The 26,973-nt window shown below is 65.9% G+C and overlaps 1 protein-coding gene across 1 annotated transcript; it reads right to left on the bottom strand.

The window, feature by feature from the left end:
• Positions 1 to 95: 95 nt before the first annotated feature.
• Positions 96 to 26,973, bottom strand: LOC138735225 (adhesion G protein-coupled receptor L1-like; the record flags this gene model as incomplete). Its single annotated transcript, XM_069883130.1, is given in 22 exon segments — positions 96 to 177; positions 179 to 225; positions 642 to 738; positions 1,356 to 1,484; positions 2,305 to 2,473; positions 2,802 to 2,893; positions 3,911 to 3,977; positions 4,424 to 4,644; positions 4,883 to 5,092; positions 5,327 to 5,497; positions 6,026 to 6,231; positions 6,802 to 6,924; positions 7,248 to 7,431; positions 8,368 to 8,406; positions 9,062 to 9,247; positions 9,959 to 10,062; positions 10,486 to 10,899; positions 12,506 to 13,306; positions 19,825 to 19,839; positions 23,251 to 23,360; positions 24,403 to 24,616; positions 26,867 to 26,973. Coding segments are annotated over 22 exon segments (3,751 nt in total), but the record flags the coding sequence as incomplete, so codon positions are not given.

A 26,973-nucleotide genomic window follows, 5' to 3' on the forward strand; every position in this document is an offset into this window, starting at 1 on the left:
CCCTATGCCCCCCCCAAACCCAGCAATGGGAGGGCTTGGGGCAGTTAGGGGGGGTCCCGGGGGCAGTTTGGGGGTCACAGCCCCCCCGTACCCACCTGGGGAGGTGAAGGCGGGGGGCGAGGGGGGGGCGAAGCCCACCGAGTCGGCGATGAGGGTGTTGTAGGGACTCGCCCCCCCCCCTCGGCTGCAGCCCCGGGTTGGGCAGCAGGTGGTTCCCCATCGTCCCTGCGGAAATGGGGGGTCAGAAATTGGGGGGGGGGGTGGGTGTCCTGGGGGGGTCAAAGGGGGTCTGGGGTCCCTGGCGAGAGGGGGTTAGGGGGGTTAAAGAGGTCCCGAGGGGGATTCTGGAGGGGTTCAAGGCGGTCGGGGGGGTCCCAGGAGGGTCTGGGGGGGTCCGGGGAGGGTCTGGGGGGGTTCTGGGGTCCCTTGGGGGGGTCTCAGGAGGGTCTAGGGGGGTCCTTGGGGGGCTCTGGGGCGGCTCAGAGGATCCCTGGGGTATTGAGGGGAGGTCTGAGGGGCTGGGGGGGTATTGGGGGGATGTCTCCCATGGGTTGAGGTGGGGGGTGGGGGTCCCAGGGCAGAGTAGGGGTGCTGCGGGGTGTCTCGGGGATCCGGGGGGGGTCCCAGGGGGGGTCTCTCACCTCTGTTGAGGGTGGGGGTGCTGTTGAGGTCCCCCCCCATGAAGCTCGACTCCGTCTGCTTCCGCACGGTGTCGTTCCACATCCTCCGGATCCGGCTCTGGGGGGAGGGGGGGGGCAGGTGGGATTCCACCCCCTCTCAGGACCCCCCAGACCCCTCCCTGGACACCCACCTCAAGGCACCCCCAGACCCCCCCGCCAAGTCTCATCCACCACTAGCACCTCCAGGACTGCCCCCCCCTTCAAGGACGCCCTCATGGCACCCCCAGACCCCCCCACCCCCAGATACCCCCCCCCCAAACGGCCCCCACTCCCAGGACCCCCCCCCAACCCCCTAAACGGCCCCCACCCTCGAGACCCCCCTCCAGGGACCCCAACTACATCCCCCAGGACCTCCACACCCCCCCCCCCCCATGGCACCCCAAGGCCCCCCAATACAGGGAAACCCAGACACCCCACCCAGGACCCCCCCAGACCTCCCCACCCCCAGATACCCCCCCCAAAACGACCCCCACTCTCAGGACCCCCCACCTCAAGGTGAAGGGGGGGGTTGGGGTGCCGGGGGGGTGGTTGGGGTGCAGAGGGGGGTGTTGAGCTCTGAGAGTGCCCAGGGTGATGCTGGGTGGGGGGGGGGCTGGGAGGTTTTGGGGTGATTTGGGGGTCCCTGGGGGATTTTGGGGTCCCTGGGGGGGGTTTGGGGTGCGGGGGTCCCCCCACCTGGGTTCCAGTGTAGTAACGGGTGTTGGTGCGAATGGCCGAGGTCTTGAGGGTGCCGAGGGGGGGGCCGGGGGGGCCGCGCAGGCAGCACCCCGAGTGCCGCAGGCACTTGCTCAGCTCCCGGTGCACCTGGAGGGGGGGGGCAGGGGGGGGGTCAGGAACACAGGGAGACGACCCCCCCCCAAACCCTGACACCCCCTCAAACTGTGACCCCCCCACGATCAACCTCCCCCCTCCCCTTAACCACCCCCCACTCGAGTCCCCCCACCCTTAAACCCCCCACTTGACACCCCCCCCAACCTTTAAGCCGCCCCCCGCATCATTCTGGACCCCCCCCCCAAGTTTGATCCCCCCCGCTGGGACCCACCCTGGGAAGCAAAAGTAGATGAAGATGATGAAGGTGGATGAAGAGGAAAGGGAAGGTGCCTCATGGTGACCCCCCTGCCATCTTCTGGGGGGAAGAGGAAGAGGAAGAAGAAGAGGGAAGAGGGAAGGGCCCCACAGTGACCCCTACCCACCTTCTTCTGGAAGGCACAGTGGAAGATGAAGATGAGGGTGAAGAAGAAAGGGAAGGGGAAGATGAAGGTGAAGAGGAAGGGAGAGAGGAAGATGAAGGTGAAGAGGAAGGGAGAGAGGAAGATGAAGGTGAAGAGGAAGGGAGAGAGAAAGATGAAGGTGAAGAGGAAGGGAGAGAGGAAGATGAAGGTGAAGAGGAAGGGAGAGAGGAAGATGAAGGTGAAAAGGAAGGGAGAGAGGAAGATGAAGGTGAAGAGGAAGGGAGAGAGAAAGATGAAGGTGAAGAGGAAGGGAGAGAGGAAGATGAAGGTGAAAAGGAATGGGAAGAGAAAGAGCAAGGGGAAGGGGAAGGGGAAGAGGAGGATGAAGAGGAAGATGAAGGTGAAGAGGAAAGTGAAGAGGAAGAGGAAGGTGCCCATGGGTTCCCCCGTACCTTCTTCTGGAGGGCGCAGTGGAAGACGAAGATGAAGGTTCCCTGCAGGGCGTTGCAGGCGGTGAAGAGCGAGGCCGTCAGCACCGACTCGCGGGTGACGAAGAGGAGGCCGAAGGCCCAGGTCAGACCCAGCAGCAGCAGCAGCGCGATGGCCCCCAGCGCCCACGACCTGGGGACAGAGACCCCGTCACTGGGGGGCAGCGACCCCCAAAAACCACGACTTGGGGGGCAGCGACCCCAGAGGGTTTGAGGCCCTAGTTTGGGGTCCCAGTTTGGAGGGGTCCCAGTATCATGGTCCCAGTTTTGGGGGTCCCCCAGTTTCATGGAGCCAGTTTGGGGTGTTTCAGGTGCAGGGGGGACCCAGTTTGGGGGCTCCCAGTTTGGGGATCCCCCAGTTTAAGGGTCCCAGTTTGGGGGTTCCCAGTTTCATGGTCCCAGTTTGGGGTCCTGATGTGGGGGGGTTCCCAGTTTGGGGGGGTCCCATCCTGGGGCCTCACTTGATGCTGTCGAGGCGGCTGGAGTCGGGCTTGAGGGCGGCCGAGCTGCGCAGCATCTTGTGCAGCGTCACCAGCAGGAACACGAGCGTCACCTGTGGGTCACCCTCAGCCCCAGAGCGGAACCTGCCCCACGGCGGGGCCCCTGCCCCATAGCGGGGCCCTCAGACCCATAGCGAGACCCCCTGCCCCACAGTGCGGCCCTCAGACCCATAGCGAGACCCCCTGCCCCATAGCGAGACCCCCTGACCCATAGCGAGACCCCCTGCCCCATAGCGAGACCCCCTGACCCACAGTGGGGCCCTCAGACCCATAGCGAGACCCCCTGACCCACAGCGGGGGCCCTCAGACCCATAGTGAGACCCCCTGCCCCACAGTGCGGCCCTCAGACCCATAGCGAGACCCCCTGCCCCATAGCGAGACCCCCTGACCCACAGTGGGGTCCTCAGACCCATAGCGAGACCCCCTGACCCACAGCGGGGCCCTCAGACCCATAGTGAGACCCCCTGACCCATAGTGAGACCCCCTGCCCCACAGTGGGGCCCTCAGACCCATAGTGAGACGCCCTGCTCCATAGCGGGGTCCTCAGACCCATAGCGAGACCCCCTGCCCCATAGCAAGACCCCCTGACCCACAGCGGGGCCCTCAGACCCATAGTGAGACCCCCGGCCCCATAGCGAGACTCCCTGACCCACAGTGGGGCCCTCAGACCCATAGCGAGACCCCCTGACCCACAGTAGGACCCCCATCCCCACAGCAGCCCCCCAGCCCCATGACGGGACCTCAGCCCCACAGCAGCCCCCCAGCCCCATAGTGGGACCCCCAGCCCCACAGCAGCCCCTCAGCCCCATGATGGGACCCCAGCCCCACAGCCCCACAGTAGGACCCCAGCCCCATGACGGGACCCCAGCCCCATAGTGGGACCCCCAGCCCCACAGCAGCCCCCCAACCCCATGATGGGACCCCAGCCCCACAGCATCCCCCCAGCCCCATAGTGGGACCCCAGCCCCATGGCAGCCCCCCAGCCCCATGACGGGACCCCAGCCCCATAGTGAGACCCCCAGCCCCATAGTGGGACCCTCAGCCCCCTGTTAGCCCCCCGGCCCCCGTACCAGGATGACGAAGGCCACGGGGCCGATGAAGCTCCAGATGAAATGATTGTCCACGCGCAGCCAGCACCTGGGGGCGAGGCCACGGTGGGTCACGCCCCCGAAGACCCCCGCCCCCAGCCCCCACACCATAGCCCTGCCCTCAGCCCCAGAGACCCCAGCCCCAGAGACCCACCCACAGCACATCCACAGCCCCACAGACCTCACCCTCAGCCCCATGGCCCCCAGCCCCATAGCCCTATGTCCTCCACCCCCAGCCCCACAGCCCCATAGCTCTCACCCCTAGCCCCCTGCCCCATAGCCCCCAGCCCCATAGCCCCGTAGCCCTATGTCCTCCACCCCCAGCCCCCTGCCCCACAGCCCCATAGACCCCAACCACAACCCCATAGCCCCCAGCCCCACAGTGCCTCCACAGCCCTACCCCAGCCCCATAGCCCTATGTCCTCCACCCCTCCCAGCACCTCCTGAGCCCCACAGCCCTCACCCCCAGCCCCACAGCCCCCCAGCCCCACTGACGCCTGGTCGGTGCCGTAGCTGCGGTGGTCGACAGCGGCCGCCACGGCCACCACGACGGCCGGGAAGCAGTAGCCGGCGGCGTAGTAGTATTTGCGGCGAGAGGGGTCACTCTCGAAGACCTCGAGCAGCAGCAGGTAGAGGTGGACGCCCTCCAGGCAGAGCCACGAGAACGACGCCAAGAAGAAGTAGTGGAGGAGCCCCGCGAAGATGGGGCAGGCGACCTGTGGGGCAGGGACAGCGCGGTGGGGAAGGGACCCACAGGGATGGGGCAGAGACACCTGTGGGGCGAGGGAACCCAAAGAGATGGGGCAGAGACACCTGTGGGGCAAGGGAACCCATGGTGGGGACGTGGGATGGGGAAGGAACCCACAGGGATGGGGCAGAGACACCTGCGGGGAGGCCCCAGAGGTGCTGTGGGGGTCCCAGAAGGTCCCCCACAGTCTCGGAGCCCCCCCAGACCTGGTACTGGGTCTTGTCGATGCCGACGAGGAAGACGAGCTCGGCGAGGAAGAGGCTGATGCAGAGGTTCTTGTGGATGGTGGTTCGGTCGGAGGGCGAACCCCGCAGGCAGCAGAAGGCGGAGATGGAGACCCCGAGGCAGACGAGGGCAACCACGATGCCCACCCAGGAGATGACCGAGAGGAGCACCTCGTTCAGCCGCCCCTGGAACTGACCACGAACAGGGCCACGTCACCCCCCAAACTCCCTCAGGTGCCTCAGGTGGGAACCCATCACCCCACAAACCCCCTGAGATGCCCCAGGTGGGACCCCATCACCCCACAAACCCCCTGAGATGCCCCAGGTGGGACCCCATCACCCCACAAATCCCACAAGATGCCTCAGGTGGGACCCCATCACCCCACAAACCCCCTCGAGATGCCCCAGGTGGGAACCCAGGCTCACGCTCTCGCGATGGGCCATGAGGACGGCGAAGTTGGTGAGGTGGCTGCAGGCGCAGGACGTGTGAGTCGCGTTGGTGTCGAGCAGGCGGCAGCCCTGGGTCGACCAGTGTCCCGTCATCGACCGCTCCGAGTAGTTCCAGAAGGAGCAGTTGGCGTTGAAGTGGTTTTTCGCCTGCCCAGAGGGGAAAATTTGGATCTCAGGAGGGTTCCAAGGGTGAGGTGATGGTCTCAAGGATGGGGTGATGGTTTCAAAGATGGGGTGAGGGTCTTAAGAGGATCCCAAGGATGAGGTGAGGGTCTCAACAGGGTTCCAAGGGTGGGGTGAGGGGCTCAGGAGGGTTCCGAGGGTGGGGAGACAGGCTCAAAGAGCGGATGAGTGTCTTAAGAGGGTCCCAAGGATGAGGTGAGGGTCTCAAGGATGGGGTGAGAGTCTTAAGAGGGTCTCAAAGATAGGATGAAGGTCTCAAGGGTGTCTCAAGGTTGGGGTGATGGTTCTAAGGATGGGACGATGGTCTCAAAGACTGGGTGAGAGTCCCAAGAGGGTCCTAAGGATGAGGTGAGGGTCCCAGGAGGATCTGAAGGACGGGGTGGGGTCTCCAAGGAGTCCCTGGAGCTATGTAGAGGTCCCAGGTGGGTCCCAAAGCCTGGGTGGTGGTCCTGGGACAGGGTTGGGGTGTCCCGGGGGTCCGGGGGGTCCCACCTGGAGGTGGGGCAGGGTGAAGACGACGGGGTCGCGCAGGAAGACGCGGCTGGACTCCTTGTTGATGGAGGCGGCGATGACCTGGGAGTTGACGACGAGGGGGGGGGCGCGGGCAGCTGCTTCACCCCCCAGGCGCACGGAGGCGTTGGCCGTGGGCAGGAACAGCCCCACGTGGTTGTAGAGCAGGAACACCACCTTCACCACCCCTGCGGCACCCCAAAATCAACACTGACCCCCCAAATGTCACACAGGACCCGCCCCGAACTCCAAAATCACCCCAAATCACCCCAACCCCTGCAAACATCACACAGAACCTGCCCTGAACCCCAAAATCATCCCAAATGCACCCAAAATGACCCTCAAATCCATCCTGAAGCCTAAAATCCCTTAAAATCCTCCAAATCCACCCTAAATCTTCCCAAATCCCCCCAAATCCAACTTTCATCCCCTCCAAATCACCCAAAATGACCACCCAAATCCCCCCGAAGCCTAAAATCCCTTAAAATCCCCCAAATGTCCTCTAAATCCTCCCCAAAGCACCACAAATCCACCCAAAATGACCCACAAATCACCCCAAATCCCGCCTGAAGCCTAAAATCACCTAAAATCCCCCAAATCTCCCCCTAAATTCCCCCCAAATCCACCCTAATTCCCCCCAATACCCTCAAAATGACTCCAAAACACCCTTTGAACCCTAAAATCCCCTAAAATCCCCCAAATCTCCGCCTAAATCCCTCAAATCCCCCCAAAATCCCCCCCAGACCCCCCAAAATCACCGTTGCGGCTGTTCTGCTTGAGGGTGGTGGCCGAGAGGGCGATGGAGCTGTCGCCCCCGAACTCCTGGGGGAAGACGAGTTCCTGCACCTGCCCCTCCGTGCTCAGCACCGACACCTCCAGCACTGCGGGGACACGCACACGCGTGTCGGTGCACACACAGGGCCTCGCACACGCGTGTCGGCGCACAAGCGGCCTCGCACACGCGTGTCGGTGCACACACAGGGCCTCGCACACGCGTGTCGGCGCACAAGGGGCCTCACACACGTGTGTCGGTGCACACACAGGGCCTCGCACACGCGTGTCTGTGCACACACGGTCAGTGTCAGTGCACACAGCCCAGCGCACAAGCGTGTTGGGGCACACGCAGCCAGGGACACGCGTGTCGGGGCACATGCAGCCAGGGACACGCGTGTCGGGGCACACGCGTGTGCGAGGCGGGGCTCACCCAGGTTCTGCCGCGCGGCGAGGAAGCGCGCGGGCTCCTTGACGTTGTCGGCCAGCAGGAAGGCTCCTTCCTCCAGCACGTCCAGCAGCATTGTGGCCGTGTGCGCCTGCTCCGACCCGTTCATGTCCCGCCACGACTCCAGCGCCTCGGGCCGCAGCAGGTTGTCCACGGCCTCCACCACCGCCTGGGGGGGGGAAAACAGGGGTGAGACCCCCCCCCATGGACCCTCCCCCCATTCACCAACCCCCCCATGGACCCCCCGCATCCACTGCCTGGGGTGCCACAGGGTGTGGGACCCACACCATGGACCCCCCCCTATTCACCAAGCCCTCCATTCACCAATCCCCCCAAAGATCCCCCCATAGAACGCCCCCATTCACCAACACCCCCCATGGACCCCCGTCATGGACCCCCCCCATTCACCAACCCCCCCATAGACCCCCCCATGGATCCCCCCATTCACCAGACCCACCCATGGACCCCCCCCTCATTCACGGACCCCCCCCTCATTCACCCACCCCCCCATAGACCCCCCCCGAGGACTTGGGACCCCCCATAGTCCCTCCCCCATTCACCAACCTCCCTCATGGATCCCCCATCATTCACCAACCCCACCATAGACCCCCCTGCAGGGCTTGGGAACACCCCATGGACACCCCCCATTCATCACCCCCCCCTCAGACCCCATCCCTATTCCCCAACCCCCCCATGGACACGCCCCCTCATTCACCAAGGCCCCCCATGGACCCCCCCAATTCACCAACACCCCCATAGACCCCCCCATCCACTGCCTGGTGGTGGGGAGCACAGGGCTTGGGACCCCCCCATGGACCCCCCCAATTAACCGACTCCCCTATCCAAAGCCTGGGGGGGGGGGACGAGAGGGCAAGGAACCCCCCCCATAGACCCCCCCCCCCAATCCAAAGCCTGGGGTGGGGGGGGGAGGACAGGACATGGGACCCCTCCCCCATCCATCACCTGGGGGGCACAAGGCGTGGGACCCCCCCCTCAAGCTCCTCCCGTGCCCCTTAAGGCCCCCAGGCCACGCCCCACCGGGCTGTCAATCATGCAAGCCCCGCCCACTAGACCACGCCCCCTCACACTAGCCCCGCCCCCTCACCTTGATATAGTCCTTACACGTTCGCTCCCGCTTGTGCATCTGGGGGGGGGGACAGAGAGCAGGGACCCCTCAGATGGGGCAGGGACCCCCTACAGTGGGGCTGGGACCCCAACAACAGGGCTGGGACCCCCAGTAGCAGGGCTGGGACCCCTCAGATGGGGCAGGGACCCCCAGTAGTGGAGCTGGGACCCCAACAACAGGGCTGGGACCCCCAATAGTGGGGCTGGGACCCCTCATACAGGGCCAGACCCCCTTCTCTCCCCTCCTTTTTGGGATCCCCTAATTTTGAGGTCCCCATTATTGATTTTTGGGGTGCAATGTCCTCTCTTTGGGGGTGCAGCACCCCCTTTTTGGGGGCGCCCCCTTCTTTGAGGCTGCCCTCTCCTTGGGATCCCCCTTCTCTCCCCTCCTTTTTGGCATCCCCTCCTTTTTGGGAACCCCTATTTTTGGGATCCCCTATTCTTGGTGTCCCATATTCTTGGGCCCCCCAATTATTGCTGTCCACCCATTTTTGGGGGGCAATGTCCTCTCTTTGAGCCCCTTTTTGGGGGCGCCCCCTTCTTCGAGGCAGCCTCTCCTTGGAATCCCCTCTCTCCGCCTCCATCCTTTTGGAGGTCCCCCATTTTTTGGGATCCCCCATTTTTGGGGTCCCCCATTTTTGGGGGGTGCCCCCCCCGTTTTTGGGGGTGCCCACCTTGTTGTAGTTCTTGCCGGCGGACTCTCTCTCCACGGGCCGCAGGGCCTGCAGCTGCGCGTCCAGGATATCGAGGAGCTGCTCGAGGAGCCGCACGGCCGAGCTCACGTCCCCCGCGTACACGGGGCCCCGCGTGTGTCGCGCCAGCTCGCTTGCGATGTTCGCCGCGTTCTCCCCGCTCTTGATCTGGGGGGGGACACAGAAAAAAAGGGGGGGGTCAGCGGGGTGGCACCCCCAGATTAGGGGGGGGTTAGCCCCTGGAGGAGGTTACCCATCCCATGGGTCTAATGAGGAGGAATTGGGGGGGGTCTGGGGGTGTTTTGGGGGGTTATGGGGAGGATTGAGGGGGCACGGGGGGGTTTGGGGGGTCTTGGGAAGTGGGGGTTCCAAGGATGGAGGGGTTTGGGGGGACCCCTGAAGAAGGAACCCCCTCCGTGGCTCTGGTGGGAGGGAACTGGGGGGTTTGGGGGGGCATATGAAGGTTTCGGGGAGTCTCCAGGGCTTTGAGGGGTCCCAAGGACTGGGGGGGTTGGGGAGGATTCCCCGCTCCATGGCTCCTGTTTTCAGGTTCCCTGTTTTGGGGGGTCCCAAGGACTGGGGGGGGTTAGCCCCTGGAGGAGGTTACCCATCCCATGGGTCTAGTGAGAAGGAATTGGGAGGTTTGGGGGTGTTTTGAGGAGCTATAGGGGGGATTGAGGAGGTTTTTGGGGTCACAGGGGGGTTTTGGGGGGGTCTCAGGGTGGAGGGGTCCCCAGGGCTTTGGGGGGGATCCCCCACTCCATAGCTCCTGTTTTGAGGTCCCTTGTTTTGGGGGTGGGTCCCTATTTTTGGGGTTCCATGTTATTTTTGGGGGGGGTCCCCTATTTTTTGGGGGCTGCCCTGCGCCCCCCCCCGAACCTTCTGGGCCACCTGGTTGACCCAGGGGCTGGTGCAGTTGCTGAGGTCGGGGCCGCGCGGGTTCCACACCCCCAGCCCCAACAGGCACTGGAAGGAGGCGATGCCTGGGGGGGGGGGAACACACAAGAAGGGGGGCATTAGGGATCCTCCCAAACCCTAACAGCCCCCCCAAACCCCAAAAGCCCCCCCCAAACCCCACAGCACACCCCCCCCCCAAAGCCCCCAGAGCATCCCTATGGCTTCCCCAGCCCCCTCAGCACTGGAGGAAGGGGATGCCGGGGGTGGGGGGGGGGCACAGACCTAGGAGTGGGAATCAGGACCCCCCCCTTCAGCCCCCCGAGATCCCCTCAGGACCCCCCAAACCCCCCCAATTTCCCCCCTCCCAGCCCCCCAGGCCCCCCCCATCTCCATTCCAGGACCCCTCAGTCGCCCCCAACCCCACGATTCCCCCCCTCGCAGCCCCCCCAGGACCCCCCCAACCCCCCCAGTCTCCCCTCTGCCGGCCCCCCCCCGTGCCCCCCCCTTACCTCGGGTGCCCTTGGGGCAGGGTCTCTCGACCACCACCCCCCTGCTGCGCCGCCGGCCACTGCACCCTCCGCACCTCCCTGGCCTCGCAGAGCCTCGCAGCCCCCCCCGGGCCCCCCCCGGCCCCCCCAGACCCCCCCCCACCCCCGGGGGGCCGGCGCGAGGAGGCGGGGGGGGGCGGCGGGGGGGGGAGCGGGGCCACCCCCACCGCCCCCCCCCCGGGTTGGGGGGTCCCGGGGATCCGGGGGGGGCCCCCGGGAGTGGCGGCGCTGTGAGCGGGGCCGGGGGGGGACCCTGCTTTGGGGGTGGGGGGGGGGCCCCCTGCGAGCCGTGGGGGTGGGAGCCGGGGGGGACGAGCCGCGGGACGAGGGGGGGGGGCGCAGGGGGGGCGCTGGGAGCGGGGGACGTCACCGGACCTGGGGGGGGGGAGAGAAAAAAGGGGGGTCAGGGGGAAAGGGGGGACCCCCTTGAGACTCCCCCCGGACGCCCCAGAGCAGCCCCCCAACAGCAGAGGGTGGGGCACCCTGAAGGCACCCCAGACCCCCCCCCCAAGGGCCTGGGGCACCCCCAGTATAAACTGGGACCCCCTGGGCTCCCCATAGGCACTGGTTTTCCCCTCCCAGTATAAACTGGGACCCCCCAGGCTCCCCATAGGCACTGGGGGTGCCCTCCCAGTATAAACTGGGATCCCCAGGGCTCCCCATGGGCCCCTTCTCCCCCCTCCCAGTGCCTCCCAGTGCCCCTTAGTCTCCCCGCAGGCCTCGTCTCTCCCCTCCCAGTGCCTCCCAGTGCCCCCAGTCTCCCCGCAGGCCTCGTCTCTCCCCTCCCAGTGCCTCCCAGTGCCCCCAGTCTCCCAGCAGGCCTCATCTCTCCCCTCTCAGTATAAACTGGGACCCCCAGGGCTCCCCATGGGCCCCTATCCCCCCTCCCAGTGCCCCCCAGTCTCCCCGCAGGCCTCATCTCTCCCCTCCCAGTGCCTCCCAGTTCCCCCAGTCTCCCCACAGGCCTCATCTCTCCCCTCCCAGTGCCCCCAGTCTCCCCACGGGCCTCGTCTCTCCCCTCCCGGTGCCTCCCAGTTCCCCCAGTCTCCCCGCAGGCCTCATCTCTCCCCTCTCAGTATAAACTGGGACTCCCAGGGCTCCCCATGGGCCCCTATCCCCCCTCCCAGTGCCCCCAGTCTCCCCACAGGCCTCGTCTCTCCCCTCCCAGTGCCTCCCAGTGCCCCCAGTCTCCCCACAGGCCTCATCTCTCCCCTCCCAGTGCCTCCCAGTTCCCCCAGTCTCCCCACAGGCCTTGTCTCTCCCCTCTCAGTATAAACTGGGACCCCCAGGGCTCCCCATGGGCCCCTATCCCCCCTCCCAGTGCCCCCAGTCTCCCCACGGGCCTCATCTCTCCCCTCCCAGTGCCTCCCAGTGCCCCCCAGTCTCCCCACAGGCCTCGTCTCTCCCCTCCCAGTGCCTCCCAGTGCCCCCAGTCTCCCCGCAGGCCTCATCTCTCCCCTCCCAGTTCCCCCAGTCTCCCCACAGGCCTCATCTCTCCCCTCCCAGTGCCCCCAGTCTCCCCGCAGGCCTCATCTCTCCCCTCCCAGTTCCCCCAGTCTCCCCACAGGCCTCATCTCTCCCCTCCCAGTGCCCCCAGTCTCCCCGCAGGCCTCATCTCTCCCCTCCCAGTGCCCCCAGTCTCCCCGCAGGCCTCATCTCTCCCCTCCCAGTGCCCCCCAGTCTCCCCACAGGCCTCATCTCTCCCCTCCCAGTGCCTCCCAGTGCCCCCAGTCTCCCCACAGGCCTCGTCTCTCCCCTCCCAGTTCCCCCAGTCTCCCCACAGGTCTTGTCTCTCCCCTCCCAGTGCCCCCCAGTGCCCCCCAGTCTCCCCGCAGGCCCCTTCTCCCCCCTCCCAGTGCCTCCCAGTTCCCCCAGTCTCCCCGCAGGCCTCGTCTCTCCCCTCCCAGTGCCCCCAGTCTCCCCACAGGCCTCGTCTCTCCCCTCCCAGTGCCTCCCAGTGCCTCCCAGTTTCCCCCCTCACCCTCTCCCGGCTCGGGGGGCCCGAACTCGAGGCCGTATCGCACGACGAAGTAGTTGTTCCAGACGTAGAGCTGGTTGTCGCGGGGGTTGTAGTCGACGGACGAGACGAACTGGTAGGGGTTGGGGAAGGGCAGGTCGAGGGGGCGGCCGCGGTTGGCGCGCGTGTCGAAGGCGTAAGCCACGCGGTTGCCGGCGGCCTCGCTGTCGTCGTCCACGTAGACGCTGCGCACCACGTAGAGGACGCCGCACGCCATGAAGGCGTTGGAGGCCGCCCGCTTGTCGTAGCCCGTCTCCCAGGTGCCCTCGAAGCGCAGCGTGTAGGGGTTGAGCTGGCTGACCACCAGGCGGCCGCCGTTGCCCTCGGTGGCGTAAATGACCCACAGCCCCTCCTCGTCCACCGCCAGGTCGATGTCGGTCTTGCCGCCCCAGCGGTAGGGGGACGTGTCGTGGTAGTTGGCGGCGCCCACCACGGCCTCGCCGCTCTTGATGCGGGTGCGCAGGTCGTACTTGACCACGTTGCGCGTCCGCTCCTTGTTGTAGAAGACGGCGCCGTCGTAGACCACGAAGCCCGTGCCGTCCACGCGGTTGGGGAGCCGGTAGGTGGTGGTGTGGCGGGCGCCCACGTAGTCGTCCCACGAGGCGTACTCGGTGAGGGTGTCGGTGCGGTACGGCACCCAGGGCATCACGTAGAGCCGCTCACCCGCCTGCAGAGGGTCCCGGCACCACGCGCCCGCCTGCTGCTGCGCCTCGTGGCTCGAGGTGGCCGGGCCCACGCGCTGCAGCCGCCCCGGGCACACGAAGACTGGGGGGGGACGGACGGACAGCGGGACAGGGGGACGTGGGGCGGCAGAGGGGGACGGGGGGAGACAGAGGGATGCGGGGAGACAGGGGGCATGGGGACAGACAGACGGACGGGGGTGATGGGGGACAGACACAGGGACAGACAAGGGGACATGGGGAGACAGGGGGACAGAGAGACAGAAGGGGGAGACAGGGGACATGGAGACAGACAGACGGATGGAGGGAGACAGAGGGACATGGCGACATGGGGGACAGACAGGGACGCGGGGACAGAGAGACAGAAGGGGGAGACAGGGGACATGGGGACAGACAGATGGATAGAGGGAGATGGGGGGACAGGGGGGATGTGGGAGAGACAGGGAGAGACAAGGGGCATGGGGACAGACAGACAGAAGAGGGGAGACAGGGGACATGGGGACAGACAGACGGATAGAGGGAGATGAGGGGACATGGCGGACAGACACGGGGACAGACACAGGGACACGGGGAGACGGGGGACAGAGAGACAGAAGGGGGAGACAGGGGACATGGGGACAGACAGACGGATGGAGGGAGACAGGGAGAGACAAGGGGCATGGGGACAGACAGACAGAAGAGGGGAGACAGGGGACATGGGGACAGACAGACGGATGGAGGGAGACAGAGGGACATGGCGACATGGGGGACAGACAGGGACGCGGGGACAGAGAGACAGAAGGGGGAGACAGGGGACATGGGGACAGACAGATGGATGGAGATGGGGGGACATGGCGGACATGGGGGGCAGACACGGGGACAGACACAGGGACATGGGGAGACAGGGGGACAGAGAGACAGAAGGGGGAGACAGGGGACATGGGGACAGACAGACGGATGGAGGGAGACAGGGAGAGACAAGGGGCATGGGGACAGACAGACAGAAGAGGGGAGACAGGGGACATGGGGACAGACAGACGGATAGAGGGAGATGAGGGGACATGGCGGACAGACACGGGGACAGACACAGGGACACGGGGAGACAGGGGGACAGAGAGACAGAAGGGGAGACAGGGGACATGGGGACAGACAGATGGATGGAGGGAGACAGGGAGAGACAAGGGGCATGGGGACAGACAGACAGAAGGGGGGAGACGGGGACATGGGGACAGATGGGGGGACAGGGATGGACAGGGAGATGGGGGGAGACAGGGGGGACAGACAAGGGGACGTGGGGAGACGGGGGGACAGACAGACAGACAGGGGCAGGTGGGAGACAGGGGGACAGGGGGAGACGGGGACAGACAGATGGATAGGGATGGACGGGGGACAGACAGACGGACAGGGGTGGGCAGGGGGACACGGGGGACAGGCAGGGAGACGGGGACAGATGGACAGGGATTGTCAAGGGGACAGAGAGACAGGGAGACGGGGACAGACAAGGGGACAGATATGGGGATGGAGGGAATGGGGGGGGATACGGGGTGGGGGGACAGACGGACACGGGGGGGGGTGCAGCAAGAAGCAGGAGAGAAAAGAAGAAGCGGATCGATCAGCGCCGGGGGGGCCACTGGGGGCGGTGGGAAAGGGGGGGGGGACAACAGGGACCCACCCGGGGGGGGGAGGGGACAGGGGGGACCCCAGGGAGGGGGGGGGCAGTGGGGGAGGGGCTTCTGTGCCCCCCATGGGGACAGGGACCCCTCCAATAACCCGGGGGGGGCACCAGGACCCCCCTATTTGAGGGGGGGATCAGCCTAGGACCCTATTTTTTTGGGGGGGGGTAGCTCAGAGGTCCCTCGGTGGGGGGGGGAGCCCTAAAATCGGGGATTTTTAATTGAGGGGGGTAAATTGAGAGAGAGGACCCTAAATTGGGAGAGGGGGGACCCTAAATTGGGAGGGGGGGGCCCTAAATTGAGGGGGGAGTGGGTTTAATTGGGGGGGGGTGGGTTTAATTGGTAGGGGGGGCCTAAATTGGGGGGGGGGCTAAATTGAGAGGAGGGGGTGAATTGGGAGGGGGGGTAAATTGAGGGGTTAAAATTGGGGGGGACCTTAAAGTTGAGGGGGGGGTTAATTAGGGGAGGGGATTTAATTTGGGGGGGGTCTTCCCCCTCCCAACATCCAGGGTTGAATGAAAGCAATGGGGGGGGGTAATAAATAAGGGTCTGGGGGGGCCCCCTGGTTTAAGTGGGGGGAAAGGGGGCTCCCCCCCGGTTTGGGGGTGCGAGGAAAAAGGGGTGGGGGGGTTAAAAATAAATGGGGGGGGTCGAGGTCCTGGTGTCCGACGGCAGCTGCAGAAAAGGCTGGGGGAGAGAAATGGGGGGGTTAGAGCTGCGGGGAGAAAAGGGGGGACGGGGGGGGGCAGAGATCTCCCCAGGGCAACGAACCCCCCCCCCAACACCCCCCAAAATCGAGGGGGGGGAGAAAAAAAAGGGGGGGCCCCTCCAGATCGCTCGAGCCAGGCTGGGTTTCCCCTAAAAAATAAAGGGGGGGTGATGTGAGGACCCCCCCTTGAGTGGAGACCCCGAAAAATAAGGGGGTGCAGGGGGGTGGGAACCCACTTTTCAGCCTCCCCCCAGCTCCCCCCTTGGTTTTGGGGGGGCTCCAGCCTGGCTTGAGCCCCCCCCCCACGGGGCGTGTGTGCACACGCGTGTGCAAGGGAGGCCTGGGGGCGTCGCTAACACGCGTGTGCGAGGGGGGGAGCACGGGGGGCGAGCACGCGCGTGCGAGCGCACACGACCCCCTCGCACACGCGTGTGCGAGGGGGTCGTGTGCGCTCGCACACGTGTGCAAGGTGGTGTGTGCGCTCGCACGTGTATGCGAGGGGGTCGTGTGCGCTCACAGGCATGTGCAAAGGGGGTGTGCACAAGCTCTGCACACGCGTGTGCGAAGGGGAGCGCCACACACTGCCCCGTGTGTGGATCGGGGTGAGCACACGCGTGTGCAAGGGTGGGGGGGGCGAGGGCTCATGCAAATGCGTGACGGCTCTGGGGGTGCACACGCGTGTGAGTGGGAGCCCTGGCTGTTTGCACACGCTCGTGCGAGAGGGCTGGGAGTGTGCACATGCGTGTGAGCGCTCTGGCTGACGGGGGGGGGCGCGTGTGCACACACACATCGAAGGCTCCATCCGCACACGTGCGTGTGCAGGGAGCCCAGGGGTTGCACACGCATGTGCGAGTTCCCGGGGGGTGCACACGGGGCCGTGGTCACACGCATAGGTGCTTGTGCCCGTGAGGTTGGGGCTTGGACACACGTGCTGTCTTCGCACGGGGACGTGGATTGGGGGTGTACACACGTGCGTGAGCGTGCGCTGGTGCCATTGTGCACGCGCATGTGAGCCGGTTTGCACTCCCAGGTGGGTGTGGGTGCTGCTGGTGCATTTGCACTCGTGCGAGCTTGCACACGTGCACAGGGAGGGGCTTGCAGTGCCATCATGTGCTCCCGGCTGCACCAGCGTGTGTGCGCTCACGCCTCCGCTGCCGGGTTCCCTTGCACACGCATGTGCCCTCCCCCGCCTGCCCCTTGCACACGCGCATGCCCGGCAGCACCTGGGAGGCACAAGGGCCCCGTGCGCACAGGGGAGGGCCAGGCGTGCGAGTGACGCACGAGGACCCCTGTGTACATGGGGGGAGGACGCACGAGGCCTCGCTGTTCCCCAGGGCCCCCATGTTCACCAGGGCCCTTGTGTGCACGAGGCTTGTGAGCGCACGAGGCCCCCCGTGTTCACCAGCTCCCTCCGTGGGCAAGAGGACCCCGTGGTTCACGAGGGCCCCGTGTGCACGAGGACCCCACCTGTGCACGAGGGTTGTGAGTGCACGAGGCCCTAGCTCTCTACCAGCCTCCTCGTGTCACAGGAGGGTTGTGAGCGTACAAGGCTCCCCGCATTCACGAGGCCCCTGTGTCGCACAAGGGCCGTGAGCGCACTAGGCCCCCTGGGTGTCACACGAGGGTCATGAGCGCACGAGGCCCCCATGTGCAAGAGCCCCCCCGTGTCACACGAGAGTCGTGAGCGCACGAGGCCCCCCACGTTCACGAGGCCTCTGCGTGCACCAGCCCCCCGGTGTCGCACGAGCCCCCCCGTGTCGCACGAGGCCCTTGTGCCGCAGGCGCCGTGGGGCGGGGGGGGTGACTCACGGCTCGGGGGGCCCCGCGGTCCGGGGGGGGCGGCGGGAGGGGCCCTGTGGGAGGAGGAGGAGGAGAGAGAGACGTTAGGGCCCCCCCTGCCCCATAGCAACCCCCCCCCCCCATTGCCCCATAGCGGGGACCCCAGCCCCATAGCGAACCCCCCGCCCCATAGGGGCCCCCCCGGCCCCGCGTCCGCACCTGTGGGAAGAAGCGCGGCCCCCGCCCCACACAGAGAGAGAGAGAGAGACATGGGGGGCCCTGCCTGCCCCACAAGTGCCCCCCAATCGCTGGGGTACCTGCCCCCCAACTGCTCCCTCTGCCCCCCAAGTGCCTCTCCTGACCCCCAACTTCCCTATCTGCCCCCGCAAGCGCCCCCCCTCACTGTTGTACCTGCCCCCCTACCACTCCCACTGCCCCCCAAGTACCTCTCCTGACCCCCAACTTCCCTATCTGCCCCCCAACTGCTCCCTCTGCCCCCCAAGTGCCTCTCCTGACCCCCAACTTCCCTATCTGCCCCCCCAAGCGCCCCCCCTCACTGTTGTACCTGCCCCCCTACTACTCCCTCTGCCCCCCAAGTGCCTCTCCTGACCCCCAACTTCCCTATCTGCCCCCCAACTACTCCCTCTGCCCCCCAAGTACCTCTCCTGACCCCCAACTTCCCTATCTGCCCCCCAACTGCTCCCTCTGCCCCCCAAGTGCCTCTCCTGACCCCCAACTTCCCTATCTGCCCCCGCAAGCGCCCCCCCTCACTGTTGTACCTGCCCCCCTACTACTCCCTCTGCCCCCCAAGTGCTTCTCCTGACCCCCAACTTCCCTATCTGCCCCCCAACTGCTCCCTCTGCCCCCCAAGTGCCTCTCCTGACCCCCAACTTCCCTATCTGCCCCCCAACTACTCCTGCTGCCCCCCCAAGTGCCCCCCCTCACTGTTGTACCTGCCCCCCTACTACTCCCTCTGTGCCCCAAGTGCCTCTCCTGACCCCCAACTTCCCTATCTGCCCCCCCTACCACTCCCGCTGCCCCACAAGTGCCCTCCCTGCCCCCCAACTGCCTTGCCTGACCCCCCCCAGTACCCCTGCTGCCCCCCAACTGCTCCCACTGCCCCCCAAGTGCCCTGCCTGCCCCCCAACTTTCCTATCTGCCCCACGAGTACTTTGCCTCCGCCCCCCCAACTGCCCCCGGACCCCCCTGAGCTGCCCCCGGGGGGAGGGGGTTTGGGGGGGGTTGATTTTGGGGGTCTCTGAGGTGCCTGGGGGGGCACAAGGGGGGGCTGTGGGGCTCCTGCCCCCCCCCTTACAGCCTCAGGGGGCCCCCCCGGCCCCACTGCCCTGGGGGGGGCGGGGAGGTAAAGGGGGGGATTCGGGGGTACAGGGAAGGATGGGTGGGAGGGGGGGACCCCAAAATGCCCCCCCAAGGCTTGGGGGACAAGTTGGGGGTCCCCATGGGGACTGGGGGGGGCTGGGGGGACACTGGAGGGGCCCTGGGGGCACTTTGAGGTCCCTGGGGGTAACTGGGGGGGGGCTGGGTGCAATTTGGGGGGGACTAGGGACACTTGGGGGGGCGTGGGAGTAATTTTTGGGGTCCCTGGGGGCAATTTGGGGGGGTCTGGGGCAACTAGGGGGTCTCTGGGGGCAATCTGGGGTCCTGAGGGGTCCCCAAAGTCGCTCAAGGGGATGAGGGGGAGCCTCAAAGGTTTTTGGGGGGGTCCCTGGGGTCGGGAAAGTGTGCTAATTGGAGCTAATGAAGATGGGGGGGGCCAATTAACCCCCTCCTGCCCCTGTGCTGATGGGGGGGGGCGACATGGGGGGGATTTGGGGTGAGAACAAGGGATTTTGGGGTGCAGGAGCAGAAAGGGGGGGCAGGAAGACTGGGGGGGCTGGGGGGGAGGTTGAGGTTCCAGGGGGATCCAAGAGTATTTGGGTGGGGGGAGACTTGGGGGTCCAGAAGGATTTTGGGGGGCTGGGATGGGGGAGAAGTCTAGGGGGCTCTGAAGAGATTTTGGGGATCTTGGGGGGAGGGGATTTGAGGGTCCCAGGAGATGCGGGGGGGCAGAGGGATTTGGGGGGGGGTCTGGGAAGATTTGGGGGTCTGGGGGGGTGTCCCAAGAGGATTGGGGGTGGGCAGAGGGTGTTGGGGGGAGCAGAGGGGGAGGGTTGGGGGGGGACTGGGATGATTTGTGGGGTTTGGGGGGTCCCGGGGTGGGTGGAGGGGGGGCAGGGGGATTTGGGGGGGTCTGGGATGATTTAGGGGTCTGGGGAGGGTTTGGGGGGGTCCCAAGAGGGTTGGGGGTGGGCAGAGGGGGTGGGGGTGGGGACCGGGATGATTTGAGGGATTTGGGGGGTCCCGGGGGGGTGGAGGGGGGGCAGGGGGTTTGGGGGGGTCCCAGGAGGAGGGGGGGGGGGGCCCGGGGGGCCCCCGTTTCGCAGCGGGGGGGGGTTGTGTTACCTTTTTGTTCCACTTCTACTTTTAGCACCGCAAGAAAAGGCAGGAGGGGGGGGCAAAGGGGGGTAAATGGGGGGTAAATGGGGGCAGGAGGGGGGGGGATGGGGGGTAAATGGGGAGGGGGCGAGAGAGGAGACAAAGAGAACAGAGATTAAACGGCTTCGGCCCCCCCGGCCCCGGCGCCGCGGGGGGGCAGAGAGAGACCCCCCGGCTGAGCCCGGACAGACAGACACGGGGGGGGGGGGGGGGGGATGGACAGACGGACATGGAGGGGGGACATAGGAGGATGGACATGGAAGGGGGGATAGACAGACAGACACGGGGGGGATGGAGAGATGGATATGGGGGTGACGGAGAGACAGACATGGGGAGACGGACAGACAGACATGGAGGGGGCTGGACAGAGGGACATGTGGGGGATGGAGAGATGGACACAGGGGGGATGGACAGAGGGACACGGCGGGGATGGGAGTTACGGGGCAGTGAATGGACAGATGGACACGGTAGGGGAGGGAACAAGTGGAGATGGACATGGGGGGGGCGGTGTTGGATGGACAGACAGACACGGCGGGGGGGGGCTGGACAGACAGACATCTGTGGGAACGAAAGGATGGACGGACGGACAGCCGCGGGGGGTGGAGGCGGGAAGGGGCAAACGGACGGACAGGTGGACAAGGTGGGGGGGTGGATGACGATGGACGGACAGACGGACAGATGGGGGCTCCCCCCCCCCTCCTCCTCCTCCTCCTCCTCCTCCTCTCCCCCCGCCCTGCAGGAAGGAAGCAAAGGAGAGAGAGAGAGAGAGAGAGAGACGGCGGGGGGCAGGGGGGGGGCTGCCCCATGGCTGGGGGGGGCCTCGCTCTGCCCCACGGCGGCACCTGCAAAGGAAGATCCCGCCTGCGACCCCCCCCCCCCGGCCCCACATCCCCCCCCACCCCCTGCCCCACGGCAGCCGGCACGCTCGGGGCTCCGTGTGTGCTCAGTGTGTGCTTAGCGTGTGCTTAGCGTGTGCTTAGCGTGTGCTTAGCGTGTGCTTAGCGTGTGCTTAGCGTGTGCTTCATAGAATCACAGAATCATAGCATCACCAGGTTGGAAAGGACCCACAGGATCATGAGTCCAACCATCCCCATCGATCACTAACCCGTGTCCCTCAGCTCCTCTTCTTCTCCAGCCCCCTCCCCAGCTTCGTTGCTCTTCTCTGCACTCGCTCCAGAGCCTCCACATCCTCGTGTCCCACCAACCCCCCCAGGTCCTTCTCCTCCAGGCCCTTTCCAGCCAGACTCCTCCTAGGCTGGAGCTGCCCAGGGTCGTTGTGCCCCAAGGTCCTGCTCCAACCTCATCCCCTTGGTCTCAGCCCATGGATCCAACCAGCTCAGATCCCTCTGGAGAACCTCAAACCCTCCAGCAGATCCACCCGGCTCCGTGTCACCCCCAAACTCTCTCAGGGAGCCCTCGATGCCTCCATCCAGGTCATTGATAAAGACCTTGCGTGGGGCTGGAGCCACCACAGAGCCCTGCGGACACCGCTTGGAACTGGCCTCCAGCTGGAGGTTCATGTGTGCTCAGCGTGTGCCTCCCGCAGGGTCACCCCGTGCCTTAAGGTGTTCTCAGTGTGTTCTTGGCGTGTCCAGTGCAGTTCCAATCACCCCCCAGCCTGCGTGAGGCGTGTTTAACGAGGCGGGGTGATTAGCGTGTCCTTAGTGTGTGTCAGGCTGAGCCCAGCAGGTGCTCAGCGTGTACTTTACATGTTCTTAGCGTGTGGGTGCACCCAGCGCGTCTCTAGCCTGTTCTCAGGGTGCTCAGGGGTATTTCAGGTGGACTTAGCGTGTGCTCAGGGCCTTCGTGTGTGCTCAGCATGTGCTGACGTGTGCATAGCATGTGCTTAGCGTGTGCCTGGTGTGTGCTGAGCGTGCCGGTGCCCCCGCGCTCTGTCCTGTGGCTCCGGCGGCTGCAAAGCAAAAGGGTTTTTTTTTTGGGGGGGGGGTGGGTCCCGCGACGGTGCCTGGGGAGAGACCGGAGAGACCCCAAACAGGGGACTTGGGGGGCTGGGACTGAACCCCCAAACCGGGGGGGCTTGGAGGACTTGGGGGGCTGGGGATGGAACCCCAAACTGGGGGGGCAAGGGGGGATTTGGGGGGATGGGGATGGACCCCAAACAGGGGACTTGGGGGGGCTGGGGATGGACCCCAAAACAGGGGGGGCAGGGGGGGACCTGGGGCTGCACTCCCGAATTAAGGGGGATGTGTGGGGCTGGCCCCCTAAATTAGGGGACATGTGGGGCTGCACCCCCAAAGCAGGGGGGGCAGGGGGCCGCCCCCCAAGGCGAGGACCCTGGGGGACTTGGGGGGCACGACGGATGGGGCACTAGGTTGGGGGGCTGAGGGGGCTATGGGGGGCTATGGGGTGGGGGTGCTGTGGGTCACTGTGGGGCACTCACAGTAGGGGACACAGTCGTACTGCACCCCAGGGGCTGTGGGGTGCTATGGGGGGCTGTGGGGGGCTGTGGGGCAGCGCTGTGGGTCACTGTGGGGCACTCACTGTAGGGGCTGCAGTCGTACTGCACCCCAAGGGCTGTGGGGGGCTATGGGGGGCTGTGGGGGGCTATGGGGGGCTATGGGGCACTCACTGTAGGGGACGCAGTCGTACTGCACCCAGGGGCTGTGGGGGGCTATGGGGGACTGTAGGGGGCTATGGGGCAGGGCTATGGGGCACTCACTGTAGGGGCTGCAGTCGTACTGCACCCCAAGGGCTGTGGGGCACTATGGGGGGCTGTGGGGGGCTATGGGGCAGGGCTATGGGGCACTCACTGTAGGGGACGCAGTTGTACTGCACCCCAAGGGCTGTGGGGGGCTATGGGGGGCTGTGGGGGGCTATGGGGGGCTATGGGGCAGGGCTATGGGGCACTCACTGTAGGGGACGCAGTCGTACTGCACCCCAAGGGCTGTGGGGGGCTGTGGGGCGCTATGGGGGGCTGTGGGGCAGCGCTGTGGGTCGCTGTGGGGCACTCACTGTAGGGGACGCAGTCGTACTGCACCCCAAGGGCTGTGGGGGGCTGTGGGGGGCTGTGGGGGGCTGTGGGGGGCTGTGGGGCAGCACTGTGGGTCGCTGTGGGGCACTCACTGTAGGGGACGCAGTCGTACTGCACCCCAGGGGCTGTGGGGGGCTATGGGGGGCTGTGGGGGGCTGTGGGGCAGCGCTGTGGGTCGCTGTGGGGCACTCACTGTAGGGGACGCAGTCGTACTGCACCCCAAGGGCTGTGGGGCACTATGGGGGGCTGCGGGGGGCTATGGGGGGCTATGGGGGGCTATGGGGGGCTATGGGGCAGGGCTATGGGGCACTCACTGTAGGGGACGCAGTCGTACTGCACCCCAAGGGCTGTGGGGGGCTATGGGGGCTATGGGGGGCTGTGGGTCGCTGTGGGGCACTCACTGTAGGGGACGCAGTCGTACTGCACCTCCAGGTATTTGTAGGTCCCCGGGCAGGGGTCGGGGAAAGCGTCGGAGCCGGCGACCACCACGCACTGAGTGCGGTTGTTGCACCTGAGGGGACAGGGGGGACATGGGGGACACCTCGCGTGGCCCAGGACACGGGGACAGGGGAGGTGGCACCGGGGACACTGTCCCTTGTCGCCGTGTCCCTGGGCCGCCCCATGTCCCCCTCTGTGCCCTCGTGTCCCCTACACGGGCTCAGCCTGTCACGGGTCCCCATGTCCCCATCCTGAGGTCCCCATGTTGTCCTCAACCCCTCCAAGCCCCCTGATGTCCCCCTTGTCCCCATTCTCCTACCAATCCTGAGGGCCCCACGGTGGCCCCATGTCCCCAGGCCCCGCAGGTCCCCATCCTCCTACTCATCTTGGAGTCTTCACTGTGTCCCCAACCCCTCCAAGCTCCCCAGTGTCCCCCTTGTCCTCATCTTCCTACCCATCCTGAGGTCCCTATGGCATCCCCCTGGCCCCAAGCCCCCAATGTCCCCATCCTCCCATCCACCCTGGGGTCTTCATGGTGACCTCAAGCCCCTTTGTCCTCCTTGTCCCCACGTCCCCATCCTCCTCCACACCCTGAGGTCCCCGTGGTGTCCCCAACCCCTCCAAGCCCTTCTGTATCCCGCTCATCCCCATTTTCAAACACATCCTGAGGTCTCCGTGGTGTCCCCACGTCCCCAAGCCCTCCATGTCCCCCTTGTCCCCATCTTCCTACCCATCCTGGGGTCTCCATGGTGTCTCCAACCCCTCCCAGTCCTTCCATGTCCCCCTCATCCCCATCCTCCTCCCCATCCCGATGTCTCCACTGTGTCCCCAACCCCTCCAAGCCCCCCACGTCCTCCGTGTCCCCATCCTGAGGTCCCCATGGTGTCCCCAACCCCTCCAACGTCCCCCTTGTTCCCATCCTGAGGTCCTCACAGTGTCCCCAAGCCCTCCACGTCCCCATCCTCCTATCCACCCTGGAGCCTTCACTGTGTCCCCAAGCCCCCAGTGTCCCCCTCATCCTCATTTTCCTCCCCATGCTGAGGTCCCCGGGGTATCCCCAACCCCTCCAATCCCTTCCACGCCCCCCGTGTCCCCCCCCCCCGCAGCACCCCCACCTCTGGGCCATGATCTTGAAGGCGTCGGGCAGGTAGCACTGGACGTTCTCCATCTGGAAGGGGTCCGCGTCGCAGATCTTGTCGTCGGTGCGGCCGTAGTTGGCGTTTTCCACCATCACCACGTCGCTGCCCGGGCAGCGCAGCTCGATGGGGTAACCCTCGCACGCCAGCTCGCGGCGCACCAGCCCGAACGGCAGCCCCGCGCGGCTCAGCCCTGCGGGAACGGGGGGGCTGGCACCGCGCCCCGAAAACGGGGACCCCCCAGAACCCCCCCAAGAACCTGGGATCCCCCCAAAACCCCAGGATCCACCCCAAAAATCTCATGGACACACCAGAATCCCAAAAATCTGGGACCCCCCAGCTCAACTCTGATGGAAGGGGGGGCTGGCACCGCACCCCGAAAACACGGACCCCCCCAAGAACCTGGGATCCCCCCCCCAGGAACCTGGGATCCACCCCAAAACAACACAGATACACCAGGACCCCAAAAGCTGGGACCCCGCACGGCTCAGCCCTGCGGGAACGGGGGGGCTGGCACCGCGCCCCGAAAATGGGGACCCCCCAGAACACCTCCAAGAACCTGGGATCCCCCCAAAACCCCAGGATCCACCCCAAAAATCTCATGGACGCACCAGAATCCCAAAAATCTGGGACCCCCCCAGCTCAACTCTGATGGAAGGGGGGGCTGGCACCGCACCCCGAAAACACGGACCCCCCCAAGAACCTGGGATCCCCCCCCCAGGAACCTGGATCCACCCCAAAACAGCACAGATACACCAGGACCCCAAAAGCTGGGACCCCGCGCGGCTCAGCCCTGCGGGAAGGGGGGGGGGCTGGCACCGCGCCCCGAAAACGGGGACCCCCCAGAACCCCCCCAAGAACCAGGGATCCCCCCAAAACCCCAGGATCCACCCCAAAAATCTCATGGACGCACCAGAATCCCAAAAATCTGGGACCCCCCAGCTCAACTCTGATGGAAGGGGGGCTGGCACCGCACCCCGAAAACACAGACCCCTCCAAGAACCTGGGATCCCCCCCCCAGGAACCTGGGATCCACCCCAAAACAACACAGATACACCAGGACCCCAAAAGCTGGGACCCCGCACAGCTCAGCCCTCCGGGAACGGGGGGGCTGGCACCGCGCCCCAAAAACGGGGACCCCCCAGAGCCCCCCCAAAACCAGGGACCCCCCCTCAAGAACCTGGGATCCCCCCCTTGCACAAGCGCTGTGCACGCTCACACCAGCATCGCGCCCCCCCCCTTGCACGAGCATCACTTGCTCTTTACGTGAGCACGATGGGCCCCTCGCACGAGGATTATGCACCCCCCTTGCACGAGCCTCGCACAAGCCTCACACGGGCCCTGCTCTTGCACGACCCTCATCCCAGCTCTGCAGGGGGCTCCCCCCAGTCTCTTGCACGATCCCTTGTGCCCTCACACGAGCGTTGCCCTGGCCTCCTTGCACAAGCATCACACGTTCCTCACACGAGCCCACACGCCTCTCGCACGGGCATCGCATTCCCCTCACCCAGGCGTCGTACGCCCCTCGCATGAGTCCTTGCACCTCTAAAATATCACACACGCCTTGCACAACCGCGCGTCCCATGCACGAGCGTCTTTCTCAAGCGTTGCACACCCCTCGCATGAGCCTTACGCGAGCCTTACACGAGCGCACGCTCCTTGCACGAGCCTTGCACGAGTCCCTGTCCCTCTGAGGTCTCGCACGAGCCTCACGAAGGCCTCACACACCCACGTGCCCTTTGCACGAGCGCCTCTCAACTCTTGTGCTCCCTTGCATGCCCACGTGCTCTTTGCACGAGTCCCAGCCTGTCGCACGACGGCCGGCGCATCCAGCCCCCCCAACCCCCTATTAGGGATCCGGGGGTCCCTGAACCCCCAAAATCATATGGATGGGCTCCCAGACCCCCTCAGATCCCACTCTGGGGGTCCCAGACCCCTCCACCCCTGTTCTGGAGGTCCCAGACCCCCCCCCAGTCCCCACTCTGGGGGTCCCAGCCCCCCCAACCCCATTCTAGGGGTCCCAGACCCCCTCAATCTCATTCTGGGTGTCCCAGCACCCCTAGACTCCCCTCAAACCCCACTCTGGGGATCCCGGACCCTCTCAGGCTCCCCTCAAACCCCATTCTGGGGTCCCAGTCCCCCTAGACTCCCCTCAAAGCCCTCTCCGGGAGTCCCAGACACCCCCCCATACCCCGCTCTGGGTTCTCAGCCTCCCCAATCCCACTCTGGGGCTCCCAGGACCCCCCCTGGACTCCCCTTAAACCCCACTTTGGGGGTCCCAGGCCCCCCAATCCCACTCTGGGGCTCCCAGACAACCCCTATACTCCCCTTAAACCCCCCCTGGACTCCCCTTAAACCCCACTTTGGGGGTCCCAGATCCCCCCCAAATCCCACTCTGGGGCTCCCAGCCCCCCCAAACCCCACTCTGGGGTCCCCCCCGTACCTTGCGTGGCAGAGGTGACGAGGACTGCGGTGACGAGGAGGCCGCGCAGTGCGGGGCCGGGGTGCCCCATGGCGGGGGTGGGGCGCTCGCAGCCCCCCTCGGGCTCA

Source organism: Phaenicophaeus curvirostris, unplaced genomic scaffold, assembly GCF_032191515.1.
Source record: "Phaenicophaeus curvirostris isolate KB17595 unplaced genomic scaffold, BPBGC_Pcur_1.0 scaffold_601, whole genome shotgun sequence".
In the NCBI taxonomy this organism is placed as follows: domain Eukaryota; kingdom Metazoa; phylum Chordata; class Aves; order Cuculiformes; family Cuculidae; genus Phaenicophaeus; species Phaenicophaeus curvirostris.